Source organism: Pseudopipra pipra, chromosome 14 (assembly GCF_036250125.1).
Source record: "Pseudopipra pipra isolate bDixPip1 chromosome 14, bDixPip1.hap1, whole genome shotgun sequence".
NCBI lineage: Eukaryota > Metazoa > Chordata > Aves > Passeriformes > Pipridae > Pseudopipra > Pseudopipra pipra.
Window position 1 is genome coordinate 2,354,894 of NC_087562.1, and position 20,979 is coordinate 2,375,872.

The 20,979-nt window shown below is 55.5% G+C and overlaps 2 protein-coding genes across 2 annotated transcripts in view; both read right to left on the reverse strand.

The window, feature by feature from the left end:
* RIPOR1 (RHO family interacting cell polarization regulator 1) overlaps positions 1–8,517 on the reverse strand; it is a 32,163-nt gene extending 23,646 nt beyond the window's left edge. Inside the window, exons 1-3 of the mRNA XM_064670787.1 lie at positions 8,346–8,517; positions 7,168–7,610; positions 658–768 (exon numbers count right to left, since the gene is read on the reverse strand). The gene's annotated coding sequence lies outside the window, so the exon portion shown is untranslated. The remainder of the gene's footprint in view (positions 1–657; positions 769–7,167; positions 7,611–8,345) is intronic.
* Positions 8,518–11,108: 2,591 nt separating this feature from the next.
* On the reverse strand, positions 11,109–16,777 carry LOC135421926 (C-signal-like). The gene is made up of 6 exons (XM_064670797.1): positions 16,538–16,777; positions 13,983–14,034; positions 12,981–13,171; positions 12,484–12,642; positions 12,100–12,210; positions 11,109–11,402 (listed from the first exon to the last, which is right to left on the reverse strand). Exons 1-6 carry the CDS (start codon positions 16,676–16,678, stop codon positions 11,289–11,291), a joined length of 768 nt encoding a protein of 255 aa, XP_064526867.1. The 5' UTR covers positions 16,679–16,777; the 3' UTR covers positions 11,109–11,288.
* Between the last annotated feature and the right edge of the window lie 4,202 nt (positions 16,778–20,979).

Here is a 20,979-nt window from a genome sequence, read left to right on the forward strand (position 1 = left end):
CAGCCCGGCTTGCTTGGCCCTGGGCTCTTTGCCGTCCTGCGCGCACACAGTGCCCACAGCCCTCCCTGCCAGAGCAGCAATGGCTGGAGCCCCCCTCTCCTCCCTCAGCCCCTCTCTCCCTCCACGAGGGCCACCACAGCCTCCCAAGCTTCAGCGCTCCCTGACAGCCCCCGAGCATGTTGCACAGCGCGGCAGCGAAGTGATGTGACCAAGGCTGTACAGTTAGTCCGTGGCAGAGGGAACCCCCAAACACCCTTGGTCCCAGCTCTCCGGTACCCAGCACCCCCCTGCACCTTCTGAGCCTGACTGAGCCGAGCTGTGCTCAAAGCAAGTCCACCCTGGGAGAGCAGAGTATTGGCGCTGAGCCACGTTCCCCATCCCACCAGCCTCCAGCCTCCACTGGGAAGGAGCAGAGGAGTGCTCCCAGTGTCCCCAGCTAAGGGACAGGTGGCCCCAGTGCAAATGCAGACTGTCACCCCAGGGATGCCACAGTTACACGGTGCTGCTTCCACAACTGCCAGTGCAGGTCCTAAACCTCGACACCTCTGAGCATCCCTGAAGGCGGAGAGAAGAGTAAGCCACACTTCCCCACCACCATACCTGTTGGGGGAATGCTCCCTGCTCCTCTCCTTTCTCCCAAGCCCATCTTTTTCCTACCTGTCCTAGATCCTGTTGAGTCGACCCAGTTTTAAATGGGACTGATGCCTCTGCAGCCCCGGTGAGACATCCTCCACGCAAGGACGAGACAGCACGGTGCTCCCGCCAGCCCTGTGAGGCAGAAACACTAATTAGACCATTGCCAGGTCTCAGAGCTCAGCAGAGTAGGGCAATATCAGTGACAAGGAAATCATTGCACCACTGTCACTCTCCTGGGGCCACACCGAGGAGCAGAGCACTGCTGTAAAGGTTGCTCAGTGAGAACCAGGGCGTCCCAGTCCTCTGGGCTGGCCTGGTTACAGGGAAGGAGAAGTGATGCAAAGATGGGAGAGAGGACAGCAGGTCCTGAGGCCAATGGGGAAAAGCCAAACCAAAGGGCCAAGGAAGAAAGGCAGCAAGGGTGGATCCACCCAGGCAGATGGTTGATTAGTCACAGAATGGTTTGGGTTGAAAGGGACTTTAAAGACCATCCTGTTCCAACCCCCCTGCCATGGGCAGGGACACCTTCCACTAGGCCAGGTTGCCCCAAGCCCCATCCAACCTGGCCTTGAACACTTCCAGGGATGGGACAGCCACAGCTTCTTTGGGCAATCTGTGCCAGTGCCTCCCTCACCAGCCTCACAGGGAATAATTTCTTCCAAGTATCCAATCTAACCAGAAGGAAGGAAGGAAGGAAGGAAGGAAGGAAGGAAGGAAGGAAGGAAGGAGAAAAAGGAAAAACAGGAAAGAAAAGAAAAAGAAAGAAAGAAAAGAAAAAAAAAGAAGAAAAAGAAAAAAAAAGAAAAAGAAAAAGAAAAAGAAAAAGAAAAAGAAAAAGAAAAAGAAAAAGAAAAAGAAAAAGAAAAAGAAAAAGAAAAAGAAAAAGAAAAAGAAAAAGAAAAGAAAAAGAAAAAGAAAATTTTCAGTTGAAAGTGACCTGCAAGGATCATCTGGGCCAACTTCCTGAGCACTTCAGGTCTGACCCAAAATCAAAGCATGCTGTTAAGGGCATTGTCCAAATGCCTCTGACAAGCACTGACAGGCTTGGGCCATCAACCACCTCTCCAGGAAGCCTGTTCCAGGGTTTGACCACCTTCTCAGTAAAGACTTGGGGTGCCTGGAGGTGGACTGACCCACACCACCACATTTCGCTTACCTATGCACCACCATCCCAAGGCAAAGCCCCATTCCTGGCTGCTGCTGGGATGGGGAGCAGCTGTATCCCTGCAGACATCAGGAGAGGGGACCTGGCCAGGCTGGGGCCAGCAGAGCTGCCTGCAGCACCCTCCTGTCAGCCCATGCCTGCCAGGCTGGGTCGTGGAGCCAAGCACTGCCCGTGCCAAGGCCGGGGCTGGCGCAACACACCCGCTGTTCTGGGAGCTTGCTCAGCACAGACCAGCTTGGCAAACAAAAGCAAGGACAGGCTCCTGCCCGAGTTCCTGCAGCACCTCTGGCCTGCCTGCCCCCCAAAACTCCCTCCTGGCTTCATGGAGGCACGATGCCTGCTAGCTGACAGAGGTTAACCCTGCCAGCATGGATTTGCATACTCCTGGGTTAACTTTCCCAGCATGAATGCAGTTAATCTTGGTTTAACCCTTTTGTTGTGGATATGGATACTCCTGGGTTAATCTTGCCAGCATGGATATGGATGGATACTCCTGAGTTAACCTTCCCAGCATGGATGAAGTTAATCTTGGTTTAACCCTTTCATTGTGGATATGGATACTCCTGGGTTAATCTTGCCAGCATGGATATGGATGGATACTCCCGGGTTAACCCTTCCAGTATGGATAAGGATACTCCTGTGTTAACCCTCACAGCATGGAGATGGTTACTCCTGGACTCTTGTCTCTGAAGGAGGTTTCCCTGCAGTCCCTGCCAGCACTGGGAAACTGGATATTGGTGCAGGCAGGAGTTCCTGAGCACAAGGGCACCCTGTCTGAGAACCATCTGGCATTGCCCTGCTCCTCCCACCACAGGATTACACCTTTCCAGAGCCTGGTGACCCAGGACCACTCTAAGCACATTCCCCTCTCCCTGGCAGCTTCAGCAACCAGCCATGCCAGCTGCCTGCATCCGCCTGCCGCGGTGCAGAGGAAGGTCTGAGCCGTCGGCGGAGCCCCGCACCGCAGGTCTCTGCCCAAATTGCTCTTCTCACTGCAGGCTGGGCCTGGAGCCACGTCTTCCTCTCCCCTCTCTCTGGAGGGCTGGAGGCCAGCCCTTGGCTCCAGGCTGGAGCTGCTGCGTGCTCAGCATTCCTGCTCAGCGCTGGAGCAAGGCAGTACACACAGCCCAGGGCTCAGAGCCTTGCACCGGGACAGCCCCGTGTGCTGAGCACAGTGGGAACCTGGCCATCGTCCCCACGAGCAGCCAAGGTGCCTCTGCTCCACAGAGCCTGCCACCATCCCTGCTGCCACCTTGGAGCAGGGCATCCCAGCAAGGGGCTTCTCATCCTGCAAGGATGTGCGTTTTTGGGCAACACAACCTGGGACAAAGCTAATGGAGCCAGGGCGGTGCTGATGCAGCATGAGCAATGTGAGCTGCCGCTCCAGCTGACTCACCGGAGCCCTGGCCATGCTCGGGAACTGGCCGGCAGCACGGAAGGGCTGTGCCAGCAGGTCCTCTGAGCTCTGCTGGAAAACCTTCCCCGACGCACCCGGGGCCAGCTGACGGCAGCAGCAGGCTGAGGCACAACCCTGACCCAGCCTGTCCCTTTCCATGGGGCAGAGTTGGCTGTCCCAGCACTGTGCCTGCCCGCAGGGCCTGGAGAAGGGAGGACAGGACACCCTCGGAGCGGCCACAAACCTGCTCGGTGTTGGCCAGCACTGGGTGCTGGTCAGCTCTCCCAGACTCTGGCCAGCAAGCAGGAACAGGAGTCAGGGCTTTGCAGCAAAGCCAGGACATCCAGACTGGGACTGCATCAGGTTCAGCCCCAGCATAGGCTGAGGAGGGCAGGGAGCTGCAGAACGGTGCTAGTCCAGATTCTCTGGCCATCAGCCAGCTGTCTCCTCTCTTAACTCTCTCTTCCACCCTGGGGAGGTGGCAGGCAGCATCTCCAACCCCTGTCCCTGCTCAGCCTGGGGGCCTGAACATCCCTTGGGGCCACTCCACCTCCTGCAACCAGGCAGCCATGCCCACCTCAGCACAGCAGGAACCATCTCAGGCACACGCCCCAGGGATCACTCAAAAAGTATTCATGATTCACAATATTCCTACTGTCTCCTGGGACTGTCCAACACTGAGCAGAAAGGCTGAGGTCATGGGCAAGCCCAGAAACCAGCCCAGCTGAGCACATGTAGCCAGTGGCAGGGAGGGTGGCATGGCTGGACCACAGCACAGCTCAGGCATCAGCAGCCTGAGGATTCATCGTCGCAGCAGGTGAAGCAAAGCTCAGCCCATCCAGTCGGCTGTGCTACAAATATGTTGCCCCAAAGCTGGTGCATGTGAATATGGTCCTGCCTGAGCAGAACAGCAGAACCCACACACACCCAGATCTGCTCCACTGCACCCAAGAGCAGAGAGTGAATCCATCTGGGAACAGCCAGTGGGCAACCACCTTGATCTCCCAGAGCGTGAAAGTTCTCCCTGCAGTGAGCACCAGCCTTCAGCAAAGCTCCCTCCCTTCCAAAGAAAACAACAGAGAAAACGCTGGGATGGGGATTAAGGAAATGAAACCAGCTTCAAGGATAGGAAGTGCTGTAATATCTCCTCTCCCCGCTGGCCTGCAGCTCTCCCAGCCCCAAGCCCACAGCACAGCACAGATCAACCCAAGGGGAAATCACGTGCTGGAGAGTGCCTTGAATAACCGGGAGGTTTCTGAGTGATCCCTGCTCCCAGGATGGGAACAGACACCCGAGCTCCCAGACTGCCACCATACTCTCTCCATCCCTGTGGAAGAGAAGATGCAGGGAGACCTCCTGACACCACAAGCCACACTCTGCTCCTGAGGCTGGCACCATGGGATGGCATCTCAGGAGCTTTGCTCTCATAGAATCATGGAAACATTAGGGTTGGACAAGACCTCTAAGATCATCAAGATCATCAAGTCCAACCATTAACCCAACACTGCCAAGCCTGCCACTAAACAGGCCCCCATGTCCCCACATGCCACATCCATGTGTTTTTTCCACCACTTCCTTGGTCATCCTGTACCTCTTCTGCCTGTCTTGAGCTGCTGGTCCAAACTAGTCCCCAGTGTGAAGGGTGTCCCTGGAGGAAAGCAGATGCAGCCAAACAGGTAGACCAGGGATAAAACCAGCTGCTAAAAGCCCCCAGTGGGGCAGGGGCAGGAGAGCAGGGGGGACACGCTGATAACAGGGATCCTGCCACATCCTCCCCACCCGAGTGATGCCCCCCGAGCAGGACCCATCCTGGCTCTTTGTCGTGCCTCTAGCACACGTGTGGATGCCACCAGCCCCAGGCTGTGGCTCCAGCCTGTCTCTCCTGTATCTGTCACGTGTCCTGGCGCGCTGGGGCCAGCTCTGTTTACATGTGCAAGTCTCACATTCTCCTGCTGGGGATGAGTCAGGCTTCCCTCGACACCCCGCTGAGGTGGCGGTGTCAGGGCCCCAGCTGGCGTTCGCCTCCCACACGGCACAAGCGGGTGGATGCCAGGCTGGGGAATGGCTGGAAAGGGCTCGCACAGCTCTCTGCCTGCTTTGCATCCCGCTCAGAGCCATCTGCAGCGGCAGGGAAGGCGCTGGAGGCTGCAGCTCACTGCCAGGAAGCTCTCCCTGGCTCGGCTCCACCGGGTCAGCTTCCTTCCCCTCCACCCCACAGGCACGTCATGGCTCAGTGTGTGTGGGGGGTCAAGCCCTGAGCAAGCCCCCAGCCCCCTCCTGAGGGTCTAGCTTGGGTGGGATGGCCAGGGTGCTGCTGAGAAACCCCCATGTCTGCAAAGCCTTGGGGTGCTGGGGTGTCTCCTGGGGTGCCACGGGGAGGGTGGGCTCCCCTGGATTTGGGACCCCCAGGGACAGAGGCTGGAGCTCGAAGGAGAAGCCAGCCCTCTTCCTGTCTGCATGGCCTGGAGATGCTGAGCTGGCACTGGACTTGCAGGGGGGTGAGATGGGTGCCAGCTGCACGCCACTGCCCAGCCTGTGCACAGCGGTTTCCCCCGATGGGAACCAGCAGTCTGTCCTCACCAGAGGGTCCCCAGCTGAGCTGGGGTGAGATCAACATCCCAGGAGGCAACAGACACCCCCAACCACATCCAGCTCCCCCTGCCTTTCCACTGCTCCCAGCCCTTGCTTTCTGCTCCTCTTTCCCACGTATCCCAGAGTCAGAAGAGCTGTCACTCTCCAGAGAGAGGCCTTTCCCCTTTGCTTCCAACTTTCCCAGGGTGTGAAAAAAGCCTCGAGGCTCCTCTTTGGATCCCCCCACCTGCATCCCCCTCGCTGTGCCTGAGGCTGGGCTGGCTCCCTGCGAGCACAATAACCAGAAGTGTCCCGGAGCCGCTGGGAAGGAGCGATGTTCCCGGATGGTATGCAGCCCTGACAGCACTGGCTCTGCTTTAAAGGGTAACTTTATCCTGTAATAACAAACAAGAGCAGCCAAGTTCCTCCCCAGCGTCACTTCCCTGGCTCCGAGGAGAGGGACATGCAGGAGAGAGCTCATCGGAATGAGCTTGGATCTTTGTTTGTGCCATCACAGGGTCTAATTCCATTCCCTCGAGACAACAAGGGGGGAAAGATGCTCCAGGGGAGCAAGTCTGGTTCTGAACTGTGCATTGCAGCCATGTCACCCTGCACCCCTGACAAAGGCAGGGACACAAACCATGTGGCTAGAGGGGATGGGATAGGTACCTGCTGGTCTCCAGGGACATCCCAAATTCCCCGTGCCACTCACTGCATTTGAACAGACGCATTTGCGTGCTGACATGCTGGGGACCGAGGGGATGACCCCTCTAGTGATTCCTGTCCTGCAGGCAGCAGCAGGAAGCCTGCCCCAGCCCATGGCATGCCCTGGGCAGCTGAACCGCATTGCCATTTCCACAGCCCCCTCCTGCATGGTCACAGACAGGCACACTGGCACCTCGGCACAGTGCCAGCTTCAGGTGCAGCCACCCGGGAACTTGTTCTAGAAGAGCTGGAAATTCAGGCCCAGCTGGTGCCGTGGGACGGGCAGGGAGAGGCTGACCTGCTCCAAACCCCCAGCAGGACCCTGCAGAGCAGGACCAAGGGATCACTCCGGGCACTGCTGGGGGCAAAGGCGTGGGCAGAGCCCAGCTGTGGGAGGAAGGACAAACACCTCACCGTGACCCAAGGGTGCACCCTCCTATGCTCCCAAACAGGGTTTTTTGAAGATCCATGTGCATGGCTGTGCCAGAGCTCCAAGACACGGAGCAGGCAAACCTCTGGTTTATTCTGGGGGTGCACATGGGGCACGTGGTGGTCACATCAACATCTGTGATATATTTGCAGGGGAGGTGGAGCATCCCTGCATCACCCCATCAGGCTCAGCAGCTGGGTGACCAGCCAGATGACCCACTGTGGTCCCTTCTAACCCGACAGATTCTGTGATTCTGTGACCTACCTCTGCTCCTGCATGGGCACTGATGCTCAGGAAAGGTGTCCCTTGGTGGTTGTCACCAGGGAGGGCACAGTCCAGCCTGTGCTGATGGCACGCTAAGGGCCCCTCCCTGCCCAGAGAGAAGTGGGGGGCAATTTGGCAGAGTTCAGCTGTGTGAGAAGATGACAGTCTGGAAGAGGCTGCTGAGATGTCTGTCTGATATCCACTTCCTCAAGGAGTGGCAGGTAGCACCTCTGGAGATCCCGGGGTTCAATTAAACCACAGCTCGTCAAACGAAGCGGGTGAAGTGATGCCGTTTTCTTCCTCAAGAGGGATTTCCTCCAAACCCTTTATCAGGTGCTTGGGTTAAGTCTGTGCAAAGCTGGTAAAGCTGCTGCCTCCATGGTGCCTTCCCCCAGCAGAGCAGGGGGGACTTCCAGAGGAAGCACAAGGCAGGATCCGACCAACTAAAAGGGGGAAGAGAGAGGAAGGAGGGAAGCATCGGCATCTAAATCTTTCAGGGCCTCAGAGGTGACAATGCCAGTGTCCATCCTTTGCAAGAGGGGTTGTGGGAGACCCGTGGGAGACAACGTGGCTTGGGGAAGACGAGCCAGGGAGTGCTGCTGGTCCCCAAGAAAGTAAAGCCTGGAGCAAGTTCCCAGTTTCAAACCATCCTCCCAAGGCACATGTGGAGCTTTCCTGGCTCTGGCTGATGGGAGTGCAGAGCATCAGGCCAGGCAGCAGTGGGTTAAAAGCTTGAGGTGGGACTTGGGAAGCTGCTTCCTCCCAGCTAACAATAACACAGGGAGGGAGAAGGGATGCACAGGGCTCTGCAGGGACCGATAGCGATGGAGCAACCCCAGCCCTGCAGCTGCAGCCATGCCAGAGGAAGCCTCAGCACATTATCTGCTGGTCCCACTCGGCTTCCTCAGCAGCTCTGGTGCTGCAGGGACTGGGACGTTCTTCCTCCAGAGCCCCATTTCTTATGGACCCTGTACTTTGATGGCAGCCCTGGACCTCAGCACCCTCCCAGCACTTGCACTCCCAGACAATCCAGCCTTCCCAGCATTAGTATTCTCCACTGCTGATGGCTCTGGGAATGGTCACCCACGGCTCTGAGCCCCAGGACCGCTGTACCACCCAGCACAGGAACGTCCCCATCCTGCTGCCCCATCCCCCCACGCCACAGACGGTGCCCACACCTTGGCAGAAGGAAGTTTTGGCCGGAAGATGACTCCTGCCAATGGGATCTCCAGGTCCTGGTGGAGGTCCCTGCAGTTCTGGTTGCCTCTGCTCCAGGTCCTTCCCTGGCCAGTGAAGATCTGCTGCACCTGGAGCTGCTGTGGCCGCCCGCCCTGGCCACACTGGGTGGTGTCCCAGCACTTCCTCGTGTGCTGGCTGTTTGTGACCTGCCTTCTGCCTGCTGCTCCACCTCCACAGCTGCACTGCTGTCACAGGAGCAGCCCTTTTCCGTTCCCCGTTTCCGTTTTTCGACCCTCTCCTCCTGTAGCAGGCTTCGCCTTTCACAGGGGCTCTGCCCGCTGCCATTTGCCCCACTTGGGCATGGGAGGGTCCCTCACAAAATGGGTCTTGCCCTGACCTTGGCAAGTCAGGTCAGGACTCTCCACGTCCTCACTGCTCCTGTCCCAAACCATGTACCTGCCTGACTCCAATTCCTGGTGCAGTAAGTCTTTGCCAGTGGTCTGGAAGAAGGCAGCTGGTGGAAGACCCTGGGAATTACAGGTCTTTCCCACCACTGAGGTCAATCCCTGGAGCCTGGAGAGCTGCTGGGCTCCCCAGAGCAGAGAGATGTTTGCCCCCAGATGCTACTATGGCTCCAGAGGGGCTGGTGGAGGCCATCTGAGCTGCTCTGGGTGACAACTTCCTCACTCATGTTCCCTGGAAGTCCCCAGACGTGTTCCCATGCCCTTGTGCAGCCCCGGGAAGGGTCCCCAGTGGTTGTTCAGCTTCCCCTACTGCTGGACCCAACAGTGCCCTGTGGCAACACACTGGTCCAGTTGGCACCTGTCCTGCAGCTGCAGAATAGAGATGGACCAGCTGCTAAAAGCAGATGGATCCTAAATGACCCTTACTCTGTCCAAGCTTGCCTGTGCTCCCAAGGAATGGCTAGCTGGCAGAGCCAGCATTTCAAGTGTCCCCTGGGGCACTGTGCTGCACCCAGTGAGAGGACTGCGTGTTGCCATCGCAGTGGGCAGGGGGAACACTGAAGTCTGACACTGCCCAGAGCCAGGAAATAAGCCTGACACAAAGGGCAAAGCCAGCAAAAGGGAGGGAGAGGGGCAGGAAACATCCGACAGGGGAGGAAACGGGGAGATAACCATGAGCACAAACACGCAGAGCTCGTGCAGAGGAAAAGCCGACACCACTTGGCAAGCACTGGAGCAGGGAGACCTGCCCATCTGGCCTCTCACTGGAGAGACACCCTCACGGATCTACCAGCCTCCCAAGCTCAGCCAAAACCCCACTGCCACAGCAGGTGGGCAACCATCCTGTGTCACCTGCTCTGCAGACCCTCAGCCAAGCTGATGGAGCTTGTCCCAGCCTTCAGCAGTCCTGTTTCTCCCCATGTTCCCAAGGGAGCAGTTACATCCGTCTCGTGGGGCTGGCAATGCTCATGGAGGGGGGGGACAACTACAAGCTGTCAGCAAACCATGGTGGGGTCCCTGGCATAGCTCATCTCCCAGGATCCAGCACGTGGCATGGGACAGAAAGGGGAAACATGGAGAGAGACGGGCATGGAGCCAGCCCGTGGTGACTGGCTGGGCTCCAGCCGGCTTGTGTGGAGTAACTGGGGCAGGAGAATCTCTGCCAAGGGGCAGGGAGGGCACTCGGGGGAGGCTTGGCCATGTCTCTGAGCCAGCACCGGGCTGAGCACAGCCATACAGAGGCAGGATCAGGCCCTTCACCCACGCTCTGGTCCCTCAGCCATTCCTCCCAAGGGATTTCCCTCCTCCTGCTGCCATCACAGCACTGATAGCGAGGTGCCCAGGTGGGCACTGACTCCTCTGGCCACAGATGTGAGCTGGAAAAGAGCAAGTGAGCATTTGCATGGGAAATCAGGTGGCTGGATCAGGTGGAAGAGCCCAGGTGGTTCAGAGCTCCCCTGAGGATGAAGCTGAGGCCAGTGTCTCCCTGCCAGGGAGCATCCATACAGCAGCTCCCCACAGTGCTGCTGGCAGTGCTGTCTCCTGAGGGCCTTGGAAAGCACAGCATGGGCTTGGAACACACTGTGTTCCAAGTCAGCCTGGGCCCAAGGAACACACTGCCAGGCAGGGCTGGCATTAGCCCCACACCAGGGATGGGGCAGTGGAGTACCAGCTCCAGAAGAGAAGTGGGACCCAGGTTGGATCCAGCTGTCCCAGCTCCTTCAACTGCTCCAAAAGGACTTGCAAATCCACTACGGAAAGTGCCTGTGGAGTAAGGAACTCCCCTCTCCATCATGAACTTTACAGGGGTATCTTGCCTCTCCTCCTATCCATGGCTGGGCACCTGGAATGCTCAGGACCCCCAAGGATGGGGTACAAGGAGCCAGGGGGCTGAGCTCCCAGCTCTGGCAGTGCTGCCACCTCCAGCACAGGCACCCTGCCCCCCAGCCCAGCCTGGCAACACTCCATGCTTTCCCTTTCCCAGCCCTGAAAGTCTCGACCACCAAAATGCCACCGGCTCGGGAGGAACTAGAGCTGATGAGGAAGGAAAACTCACCGGTGCCTGTGACTGACCAGGCTGCAGGGGCTGCTCTTGGAGCTTGTTGGGGCACAACTCACCTCTGTGGGCCCCTGGGACCTCCCTTCAGCTCAGAGCAGCTGATGACAAGGCAGACAGACTGCTAGGATCATAGGCTGGAAAAAGACCTCCAAGATCATCAAGTCCAACCATTAATCCCAGGCTGTTTTTCACAGGGGCCGGCTCCAGAGCAGAGACAGTCTCAGTGGGGACACTGCAGCTGGGAGAAGGTACTAATTGACTTTATTTATTAGCAAGGTGAAGGCAGGGATCACACTCTGTACACCCACCAAGTCCCAAGTAGGTTCCTTGCAGACCACAGAGGACTGAGCATCCCGGTGCTCCAGTGCACCCAGGGAGTGCCCTGGCACCGTGGGGTCCCTCACAGGGACAGAGAGTGGTCACCAGGGGATGGCTTTACCTTCCCAGTTGAGCAGAGTCCCGCTGTGCTTCTCGGAAAGGACTGGCAGCACAGACAGCAGCCCCCGCACGCTTGTGTCCACTGTCAGGTCAGCCTGCAACGGGCACAACGAGACACCACTGTCATTCCAGGCCATCCACCAGCACCCACGGGGCTTATGAACATGGGCAGCAAGGCTCCTTCCACCCAGAGTGAGCAGAGAGCCACAGGAGCTGGGACAAGCCTGCTATGTGGGAGGATGGTTGGGTATCTGTGTGCTCACTGCCAGCTTGGATGGAGGTGGCTTAGGCTGGAAAGCCAGCCACAGGTTTAACCAAAACAGACACAGAGGAGATCCCCACTGCAAATGGGATGCTATGTGCAGGCTTCTCAAAACTCCAGTGCTGCAGGGACCACCCCCACTGCAAAACAGGGATCCTGCAGGATGCACGGAGGCCACCTGCAGCTCCTTGAGGAAGGGGGCACAGGATGGAATGGTGCTGCTCTTCTCCTCCTTGCTCTGTCAGATTCAGTTTCTCTGCACACGTCTAGGCTGCCCAAAGCCCCTTTCCCCCCTGAAGAGGTTTACTGCTCACCCTGGATACGTGCTGTGGAAATATGCTATTTCCCAGGCAGCATCACATGTTCTGCAGCGGCCCACCACACGTGTGGGCAACTTGGAGAACCAAGAGGCAGCTCATTTTCACATGGATGCCTTCTCCCAAGAGCCACCTGAGCTACCTCCTGTGAAGTCTTGTAGGCTTGGATCCCACCCATGGTTTCCCCTCTCGACCTGCTCAGCCAGAACCCACCTCCTGGGTGCCCATGTCCGTTTTCACCCATCCAGGGTGCAGTGCCACGCAGAGGATCCCGGCCTCCCCGTAGGTCAGAGCCTGGCACATGGTGAGCATGTTGAGGGCAGCCTGGGGGAGGAAGGAAGCATCAGCCACAGGCAGCAAAAAGCTCCAGGTTCCCTCCCCTGTTGCTGAGGGAGAAAAAGCAATGCCAGGTCTTCGAGAGACATTGTGTGTCTCCCCTGGGTGGGCACGGAGATGCCACAGGAGCTTGGGCAATTCTAAGCGTGGATCAGTCCCTCCATCTCGCAATCTCAGGTGCTTCCCTGAGATCAGGCCTAGCAAGGGGCAGCTCTGCCTCCCAGCAAGCTCAGGAGCAGGGGAGGTTGCCAGCCTCCATACCTTGCTGCAGCGGTAGGAGATGACAGGCGGAGAGAAGGAATCGGTCGTTCTCTTGATGGAGCCCATGACAGTGGAGATGTTGATGATGGCTGCCTTGCTGCAACTCAGGCCCTTTGCTTTGCTCTCCTGGGCAGCCTTCTTCAGCAGAGGCAGGAATGCCTGGGGAGAAGCAAACTTGTGGGACACCTGTGCCTCAAGCCAGCCCCATTTATGGCAACCACGACCCAGAGAGGAAGAGGAAGATTGATGGGAAGCCAGGAGAGCCTGGGTGTTTTGCTGCAGTGGCCCTGCCTGCTCCCAGTTAGCCCAGCACAATGCAGGGGGGCTACAGAGGGCTTGGGCTGGGAGGGCAGCCCTGGCACTGCCCCCTCCCTCCTGCAGCCCAGGAAACTTGGCAAAGCCCTCCAAGATATCTGTTGTGACCACGGACAGCCCGGGATACCCTCAAGCTGGGCCAAATTCCGTGGTGAACTTCATCCCCAGAGCTTCACCCGTACCTGGGCCATCAGCATTGGCCCCACTGCATTGGTCTTGTAGGTCCTGACCATGTCCTCAGCATCGACCACGTCCAGCGACGCCGTGGGGGTGTAGATGCCGGCGTTGTTTATCAGCAGGTTCAGGCCCAGGCCGTTCAGCTTCACCTCCACGATCTTCGCCGCCTCGGTGATAGCAGAGGGATTTGAGACATCTGTAGTGGGAGAGAGTGGCGTCTGAGAGCCGTGGGAGGGCTGGGGGGAAGAGGGAGGTGAAGGTGCTGCCGAAACAGCCGCACATCCCGACCCGCGCGGCTCTTCCACCCGTGAGCACCAGATGGTGCTGTGAAACCAGCTCTGAGCACCCCGGCACAGCCCAGCTCATCCCAAAACTGCCTCCTCGGCCCCACCGCCAGCAGCGGAAGGTCCTGCCCCGGGGCAGCCCACTGGGCAAAGCCCACCATGGGGGCAAAGCGCTGCTGTGACTCCCGTGCTGGCTCAGTTCCCAGCAGACACCACCTCCGAAGTCCACGCCTGAGCAACTTCTGGAGAACCCAGGACAGTCCTGGCGGGGACAGGTCCCCAAGGGAGCTGTGCTGGGACCTGCTGTGGGATAGGTCTGTAAGGTCCTACAGCTGCTGCCCAGGCTCTGGGCTGATCACGCAGCGTTTCCACAGGAGCTGCTTTTCTCCCAGAGCCCTCTTAGTCTTGGCTGGGACTTGGGATCAAGGCAGTTCAGCTGCATGGCAGAGCAAGGATGTGGCCACTTGGCTGGGTGAGCCAGAGGCTGCACGGGATGGGTCTCAAGAACATCCTGGTCCTGTGGCCATGGAGCAAGAAGGCTTGAGGGAATGGAGTACTGAGGCAGAGATAGGTCTGGACTTTTGGCAGCAGGACTTGAAGAAGCTCTGGATCTCCACGTACAACCAGAAGGGAGGGAGGGAAGGAGGGAGGGAGGGAAGGAGAAATGGGCCAAGCATGGCCAGCAGTCATGAATTTACCAGCTCAGAGACAGAGCGCACCTACCCAGCTTCACAAGAACCAGGTTTGGGTGTTTGTTTGCCAGGTCTCTCAGCTCCTACAAAAAGAGACACGGAAACAATCAGCACAAGGCAGAGACGATGCCAAGCATCATCCTGGGGCACCAGTGATGGCCCACCCTGAGGGAAACATCTTCCAGATGTTTCTCAGCACTTCTGAACAGCTGGGCTGGGGACCTGCCTTGGTCCCCAGGCTTCTCCTGGGCCTCATAAAGCAACGTGCACGTGCACAGAGCACAACGGGGCCTCAAGTGCAAGATCCTGCAGTCACTCTCCCAAAGGGTGTATGTGCACAGCCCAGCCAGAGCCACAGCAGAGGATGACAGCAAACCCTGAAGGACCAGCTCACCCAGGAAATTATGCAAACTGTCTGGGGATACAGCCAGAGGTGTCTCCCAGAGGCTGCTGGAAGTGAGGTGGAGGAGGAACAGCTGAGAGTGCCAGTATCAGATTTGACCTTGGGGGAAGTTACATCTGGATCCAAATAGTCCAGTCCCAGGCCCACTCTGCTCTGGACACTGCACCCCACCCACTCAAGTGAAATGAACCACTCTGCACATTTTTATTGATGGTTTTCACCAAATGTGGATATTGGGAGGAATGGGTTAAAAGCGGAAGACTGTGGAGGAGGATTGTAAATCATTCAAGTGACCTTACAGCTGGGAATAACCCTTGATAAACCATGTGAACAGCAGCCAGTGATCTGCAAGCATGGATCTTAACAGTGCCTGCACCTCCTGTACCTCTGTACTCTACCCAGGGTTGTCAGGGATCCCCTGGTTAGTGAGATAACAGAAATAAATTAACTCTTTATGTTTCAGCCACGGATCGTCCTGGCTGCCTGCCTGTGCCTACTCACACAGTGGAGGATTCAGAAGCTCCTTACAAAAAAGGAAACTTTACAGTCTCTAGAAGCTCTTTGCTCTGAGCCTCCTTCAACTACAGCAACTTCCAGGCAACAGAACCCAAAACACCATGGATTACTTTTAGAACTGAAAAATTCTGCCAGACACACACACAGAGAATGCTGCAGGAGAAACACAAACTGGTGGTTTCTTGTGAGAGGACCTGTCCAACCAACATGGAGAGGGAGAGCTGCTGGCACGGGCTGTGGTCCACCTTCACTTATCTCTGGGTTTCCCCACCAGACCCCATGTTCCCACATTAGCCCTGGGCACAGGAAATGATGGAAAATCCATCTAAATGCTTTGTGGCGGCCAACAGATGTTTCTCCTCTCGTTTTTTATCCAGCTGCTGGCCTCAAGAGTCTCACACCATCTCAGGATGAGCTTCAGCCACCCCACCACCAGATCCAGGCACAAAGGGGCAGGAGGAACAATGTGGCCCCAGCCTGGTGGAGTCACACTCTACCCTCGATGCGCTGTGGCAAGTCCCTGATCTCATCATTGCTTGAGTCCTGCAGGTTGTGGGCGGAGAGAAGAACAAGGCAAAAATAAGAGACCTGACCTAGCTTTGACCCAGCCAACTTGGGCACCAGCAGCAGCCGGAGTTGGGCAGCCCTGGCTTGGCAGGGTGGATTCTCACTGTGCCAGGATTACTCCTGAGATGGAGTAATCCACACATGCAAGAAGATGCAACAAACAAATCAGCTGGAGCCAGGATCTATCAGAGAGCAAACTTCTCCCTGCTTGTATTTCAGTGGGACACAGAAAGCAGAAGACTGAAAAGCTGGACCTAAGGGAAGCTGGAAGCACGGGGAAGGCTTTGTGATTCCCTGCAGAAGCAACACGTGTGAGTCTCTCCTGTCAGGGTTGAGCAACTACAAATGCTGAGTCATGGTGAGTTTGTTACAGGGCAGCCAATCCTAAGGTATGTTTATAAAGGAACACCAATTATAAGGCAACATGTATGTTACACCGAGGAGTATAAATGTCAGAGATCGGTTGCAATAAAGACCCTGTCCTGTTCTATCCCTCTCCTGTCTTGTTTCTTGGAACTAGACTGTGTATTATTACTGACCGTCGCAACAACGACACTCTCCCACTTTAGGGAAGCGGGAAGCAGGAGGAGGGGAATCCCACAGCTCCACGGGCCACCAGTTTTGCAGATGCCAGGTTTTGAATCCCCAGGTGTTGAATCCCCAGGTGTTGAATCCCCAGGTGTTGAATCCCCAGGGTTTGCAGAGCGCAGTGTGACGGTTCAGCCGGAGCAGCACCGCTGCCGCTCCCACATCCTCCCCCAGCCGCAGGCACTGACTCAGCCCAGCTCCGGCCGCGCCCGCGGCGCACGGGCGAACCCTCGGCACGGGAGGGCGGATCGGGGCGAACCCTCGGCACGGGAGGGCGGATCGGGGCGAACCCTCGGCACGGGAGGGCGGGTCGGGACACCTCCGACACGGACTAAAATAGCCCAGCGGCCGATTCTTCACCCGGAGCACTTCAAACGACTTCCACCCGGGGCAGGGCGCGCTGCGAACACCCGGTGCCCGCGGCAGCAGCGAGCAATGTTCGCTGTTCGCTGTTGGCTGCCCGAGCGTGTGACCCGTTCGCGGCACCCGCGGCCCCCCCTGCCCGCACTGACCTGGGCCCGCGGCCCCTCGGGGTCCCGGCAGGTCGCGAAGATCCAGGCGGGGGGTCTGGGCGACCCCAGCAGCTGCTTGACCAGCTCCAGCCCGATGCCGCGGTTGGAGCCCGTCAGCAGCACCGTCCGCGCCGCCGCCATCGCCGCCTCCCCGGCCCGCCCCGCACCGCCTCCCGGCCCCGCTGACCGGGACCGGGGTGCCCCGGCCACCGGGGGCGGGAGGGCAACGCCTGGGCTGCGTTTTTGCCTTTCCAACTAATACTCAGTACAAACACACCAAGCGCATCCCAGCCCTGGCGTCCCCGCGGGGAGGAGCGATGCACCGGGTGGGGGGGTGCCGAGGGGACCCCCATCTCTTCCCAAGGGTGCTGTGCGAGGCAGAGAGCTTGCAGGGGTTCTTGGGTGGTGTCTTCAACACCTTAAGCACGGTAACCTTTATCGTAGATAAGGGTAAAAAAATAAAAACGACCATAAACCTATTTAGCACCGGAAGATACCAGTCCTTTCACAGCTGTTTTTATTGCCTGCCCAGATATGCACCTGATTTGGCTCTTTTCCTGAGCATCAGATGCAATAAATTTGGTAACTAAATAGGGCCATAAAGATCTTCAGAGATTGGAGGATCTCCAAGAAGGGCTAAGGGAGATGGTGTTATTCAACCTGGGTAAGACAAAGCTCCAGGAAGATCTTGGAGCCCCTTCCAGTGCCTAAAGGGTCTACAGGTGAGCTGGAGAGGGACTTTGGATAAGGGCATGAATTGACAGGACAAGAGAATGGCTTCCAACTGACAGAGGACAGGGTTAGATTGGATAATAGGAAGAAATCCTTCCCTGTAAGGGTGGTGAGGCTCTGGCACAGGTTGCCCAGGGAAGCTGTGCCTGCCTTGGAAGTGTTCAAGGCCAGGTTGGACAGGGCTTGGAGCAACCTGGGCTAGTGGAAGGTGTCCCTGCCTATGGCAGGGGATTGGAGTGATATGTTCTTTAAGGTCCCTTCCAATCCAAACTATTCTGTGACTTAGACTGCAGTTGGGGGTGCAGCTGTTTTGGGAGATGTTTTCTTCTTGTTTTTGCTGCTTGGTGTCAGGTACCTGGTTCAACAGTTGTACCAAAGGTGTAGTTAAGGAGGAAAGCAAGGAAAAGTTTTGCTGGCATCTAGGGGTGGGAAAACAGGGCTTGAGAGGAAAAGGGAATACAGAAAAGAGACAATGAACATCACCTGGAGGACAGTGTCTGGAAGGGGCCTGCATATACCAGCCCTGCTGCCAGCCTGGGGGTGGGTGTTAGTGTTTTATTTTCAGCTGTTATATGGACAACCAGATGCACAAACAACATTAAAATCCCATTAGGGTGAGCACATAATCAGGAGCTCAGCAGCAAAGTAATGACTGAGCAACCCTGGTGCACCTAAGGATCATTATTTCTTTCGCTTATTTTCATCCTTGCTTGACAAACACTAGACAAATCATCTCTAAATGAAACTAAATACTTATATCAATGTAGTGGTAGCATCAGGTGATTTGTGTTAACTTTATCCTTCTCCATGGTGGAGCCTCTGCTCCCCAGTTTAGTTTGGGATATTAAAATGCTTTGAGAACCTTTTTTTGTAGATATGTACAGAAGTTGGGATTTAATAAAAATCTTCAATTATACTAATAAATAAACTAAAAAGAAGAAACCCTCCTTATGGCAGATATTTGGATTAAAGGTCCCATTCTCCTTTTGCTGCCTCATTCTCTGCAAATAAGGACTGAGGTACAAACAGTCATGGTGCACCACACTGTGGGATGGGGTTCTGGCCACCTCTTCCACACAGATCCTGCACACTGCAGGCAAATCGCATTAACAGGCTCTTCCTAGGTGCTTGTTTCAAAATGCCTTGGATACAGGGATCCCCCGTGATCTGCTGTGCAGAAACAGTTAATGGGCAGCCACAGCTGAAGGCAGGAGGGGCCTGTTCTGAATGCAAATGTGACCCGTGAAAGGAAGGCAGCTCTGAGCATCCTGTAACCGAATACTTCCCGCTGAGGGCATTGCTTGACCAGCTTTTGTGCTTCTGTTCCCGTATAAAATAGGGGATTATCGATTCTTTGAAAAACCTTGTTAGTGAAGAGTTGAGAGGCTTCCAGAAGGTCATAATAAGAAATGCAACCAAAAAGAAAAAAAAAACAACCCACCCAGCCAAACAAACAAAAAACCAAACCAAAACAAAAAAAACCCCAAAGCTTACCCAAGTGCATTGGGAAACTCCTGCTGCCTGATAAAGCCTGAGTCAGATATTCATGCATTTTAAGTGCTTGAGAGTATAAATCATAGAATCCTAGAATGCTTTGGGTTGGAAGGCACCTTAAAGATCAGCTAGTTCCCACCTCTCTGCCATGACACGTACCACTAAACCTCTGTAAGAATACAAAGAAATATTTGAGTTCACTTAGCTAAAAATGTAAACTAGTCATTCCTGTTATCAGCTCGTTGATCTTGTAATTCGATTAAAGTTTCTGTGCTGTAAAAACCAAAATACATGTGGGCACATGTCCTTTGCACTGAGCTGATGGATCCATGGTAAGTGCTGCTTTAGTCACTGGAATTAGAAAAAAAATGTAGTGAGAGGGAGGGGGGGAAACATCTTAGAAAAAAAAAAAGGCAAGTAAGTTTTTTTCCCTCCCTCTTAACAAATACAGTTTGAAACCAGAAGGAACAACTATGGAAAGTTTTAATTTCTGCTGATAAAACATCAATGCAGCCTGGTTTACCTGAGCAGTGTGGAGTCCCCACAGCTACTTACAGAACAGTATGAATTTTTGCTGTTCACTGACTGCATTTTTCTGCTCAGCTCTGTGGGCAGTAGGTCACATCATCGACCTTGTCATGACATTTTTGGAGTAGCAGGGGGCTCAGCTTTTAACTTCTCTGCAGGAAGTGAATTTTCAATAATTCCTTATATGCTTTTTAATTTAAAGATTGTACTGTTAAAGATCCAGTGTTTCACAATGAAATGTTTTTCCTTAATAAGACAATGATTTTTTTTCAACTCGATTCCTAAATTAACTTCTGCATTATTACTGTATTTATTCTTAATCTAACACATGCCTCCTTTTCTCACTTTAACACGTGGATGTCAAACCAAGCCAGTCACAAGCTGGTCATTTAAGCCTTAGTGTTCCTGAGATGGAGCATAACTGTCACACACAACAGCCTGTGCTCAGCCATCCCTGCTAGCAAATGTGATGGTGGGAAAGCAAATTTGTCTTGCATGGTAGTTCTGAGGTCCTTCTTTGTGGAATCCTGCTGAAGCAGGAAGGATAACCCATCCCTCTATCCTTAGAGGGTAGCAGAAAAGAAGGTCAGTGGGGATCTCTGGTGTCCCCATGGGTCCTGGCAATACGGTTCTGTCCCTGTGGTCAACTGCCAGTGCTGCCAGCACGGCTGCACCCAGGTAGCTGAGGCACCTTGACTGCTTGAACATCCCCAGAAAAGAGGTTCTGAACTCAGTGTGAGGCCCTGGGCTGGCAGTGGGTCCCAGTGCTGTGGCCCAAGGGAGTTTGAGTGGAGATCTGGTCATTTTAAATCTGAGAGTCATAGAATTACAGAATGGTTTGGGTTGGAAGGAAGCTTAAAGACCATCCTGTTCCAACCACCCTGCCATGGGCAGGGACACCTTCCACTATCCCAGGTTACTCCAAGCCCCGTCCAACCTGGCTTTGAGCACTTCCAGGGATGGGGCAGCCACAGCTTCCCTGGGCAACCTGTGCCAGGGCCTCACCACCCTCACAGGGAAGGATTTCTTCCTATTACCCAATCTTACACTGCCTTCTGTCAGCTTGAAGCCGTTCCCTCTTGTTCTGTCACTCCATGCCCTTGTCCAAGGTCCCTCTCCAGCTCTGGTATAATGCAGGTGTAACCTGGATCAGTCTTCTTGGAAAACAGCAAAGCTGTGACAAAGGGGCCATGGGAAACCCTGCCTGGGAGCTGCAGTCAGGCTCAGGCTCTCACCCCTAGTCCCTGCATTCTTTTGCAATGGGATGTCACTAGTCAGGAAATCACATCATAAAATCACAGAATGGCTTTGCCTGGAAGAGCCCTTACAGATCTCATAGTTCCAACCCCCACTAGATCACTAATCCTCTTTAGCCCAAAAGAAAATGAGTCAGGGCGGGTGGGAGCCTGCCCAGCTTCACTTTCAGTGCTGGGTCTCACCCCACCCTTTGATCAGTGGCTCGTTCATCACCACCTATTGATTCTTAAGCAAGTGACTAATACGTGTCCCAAACAGATCTGAATGCCTTTTGGAGCAAATCTGCTTGATAAATAGAAGCCATTTTGTTCTTATTTGCGGTAGATTAAATGTGCTAAAGCTAATTGTGCCACACCCCCCCTCCCCTTGCAGGCAGAGAAAAGCGTGTTCCCCCGTGTTTCTGTGAGCAGCGCTGTCGTTGTGCAATCACC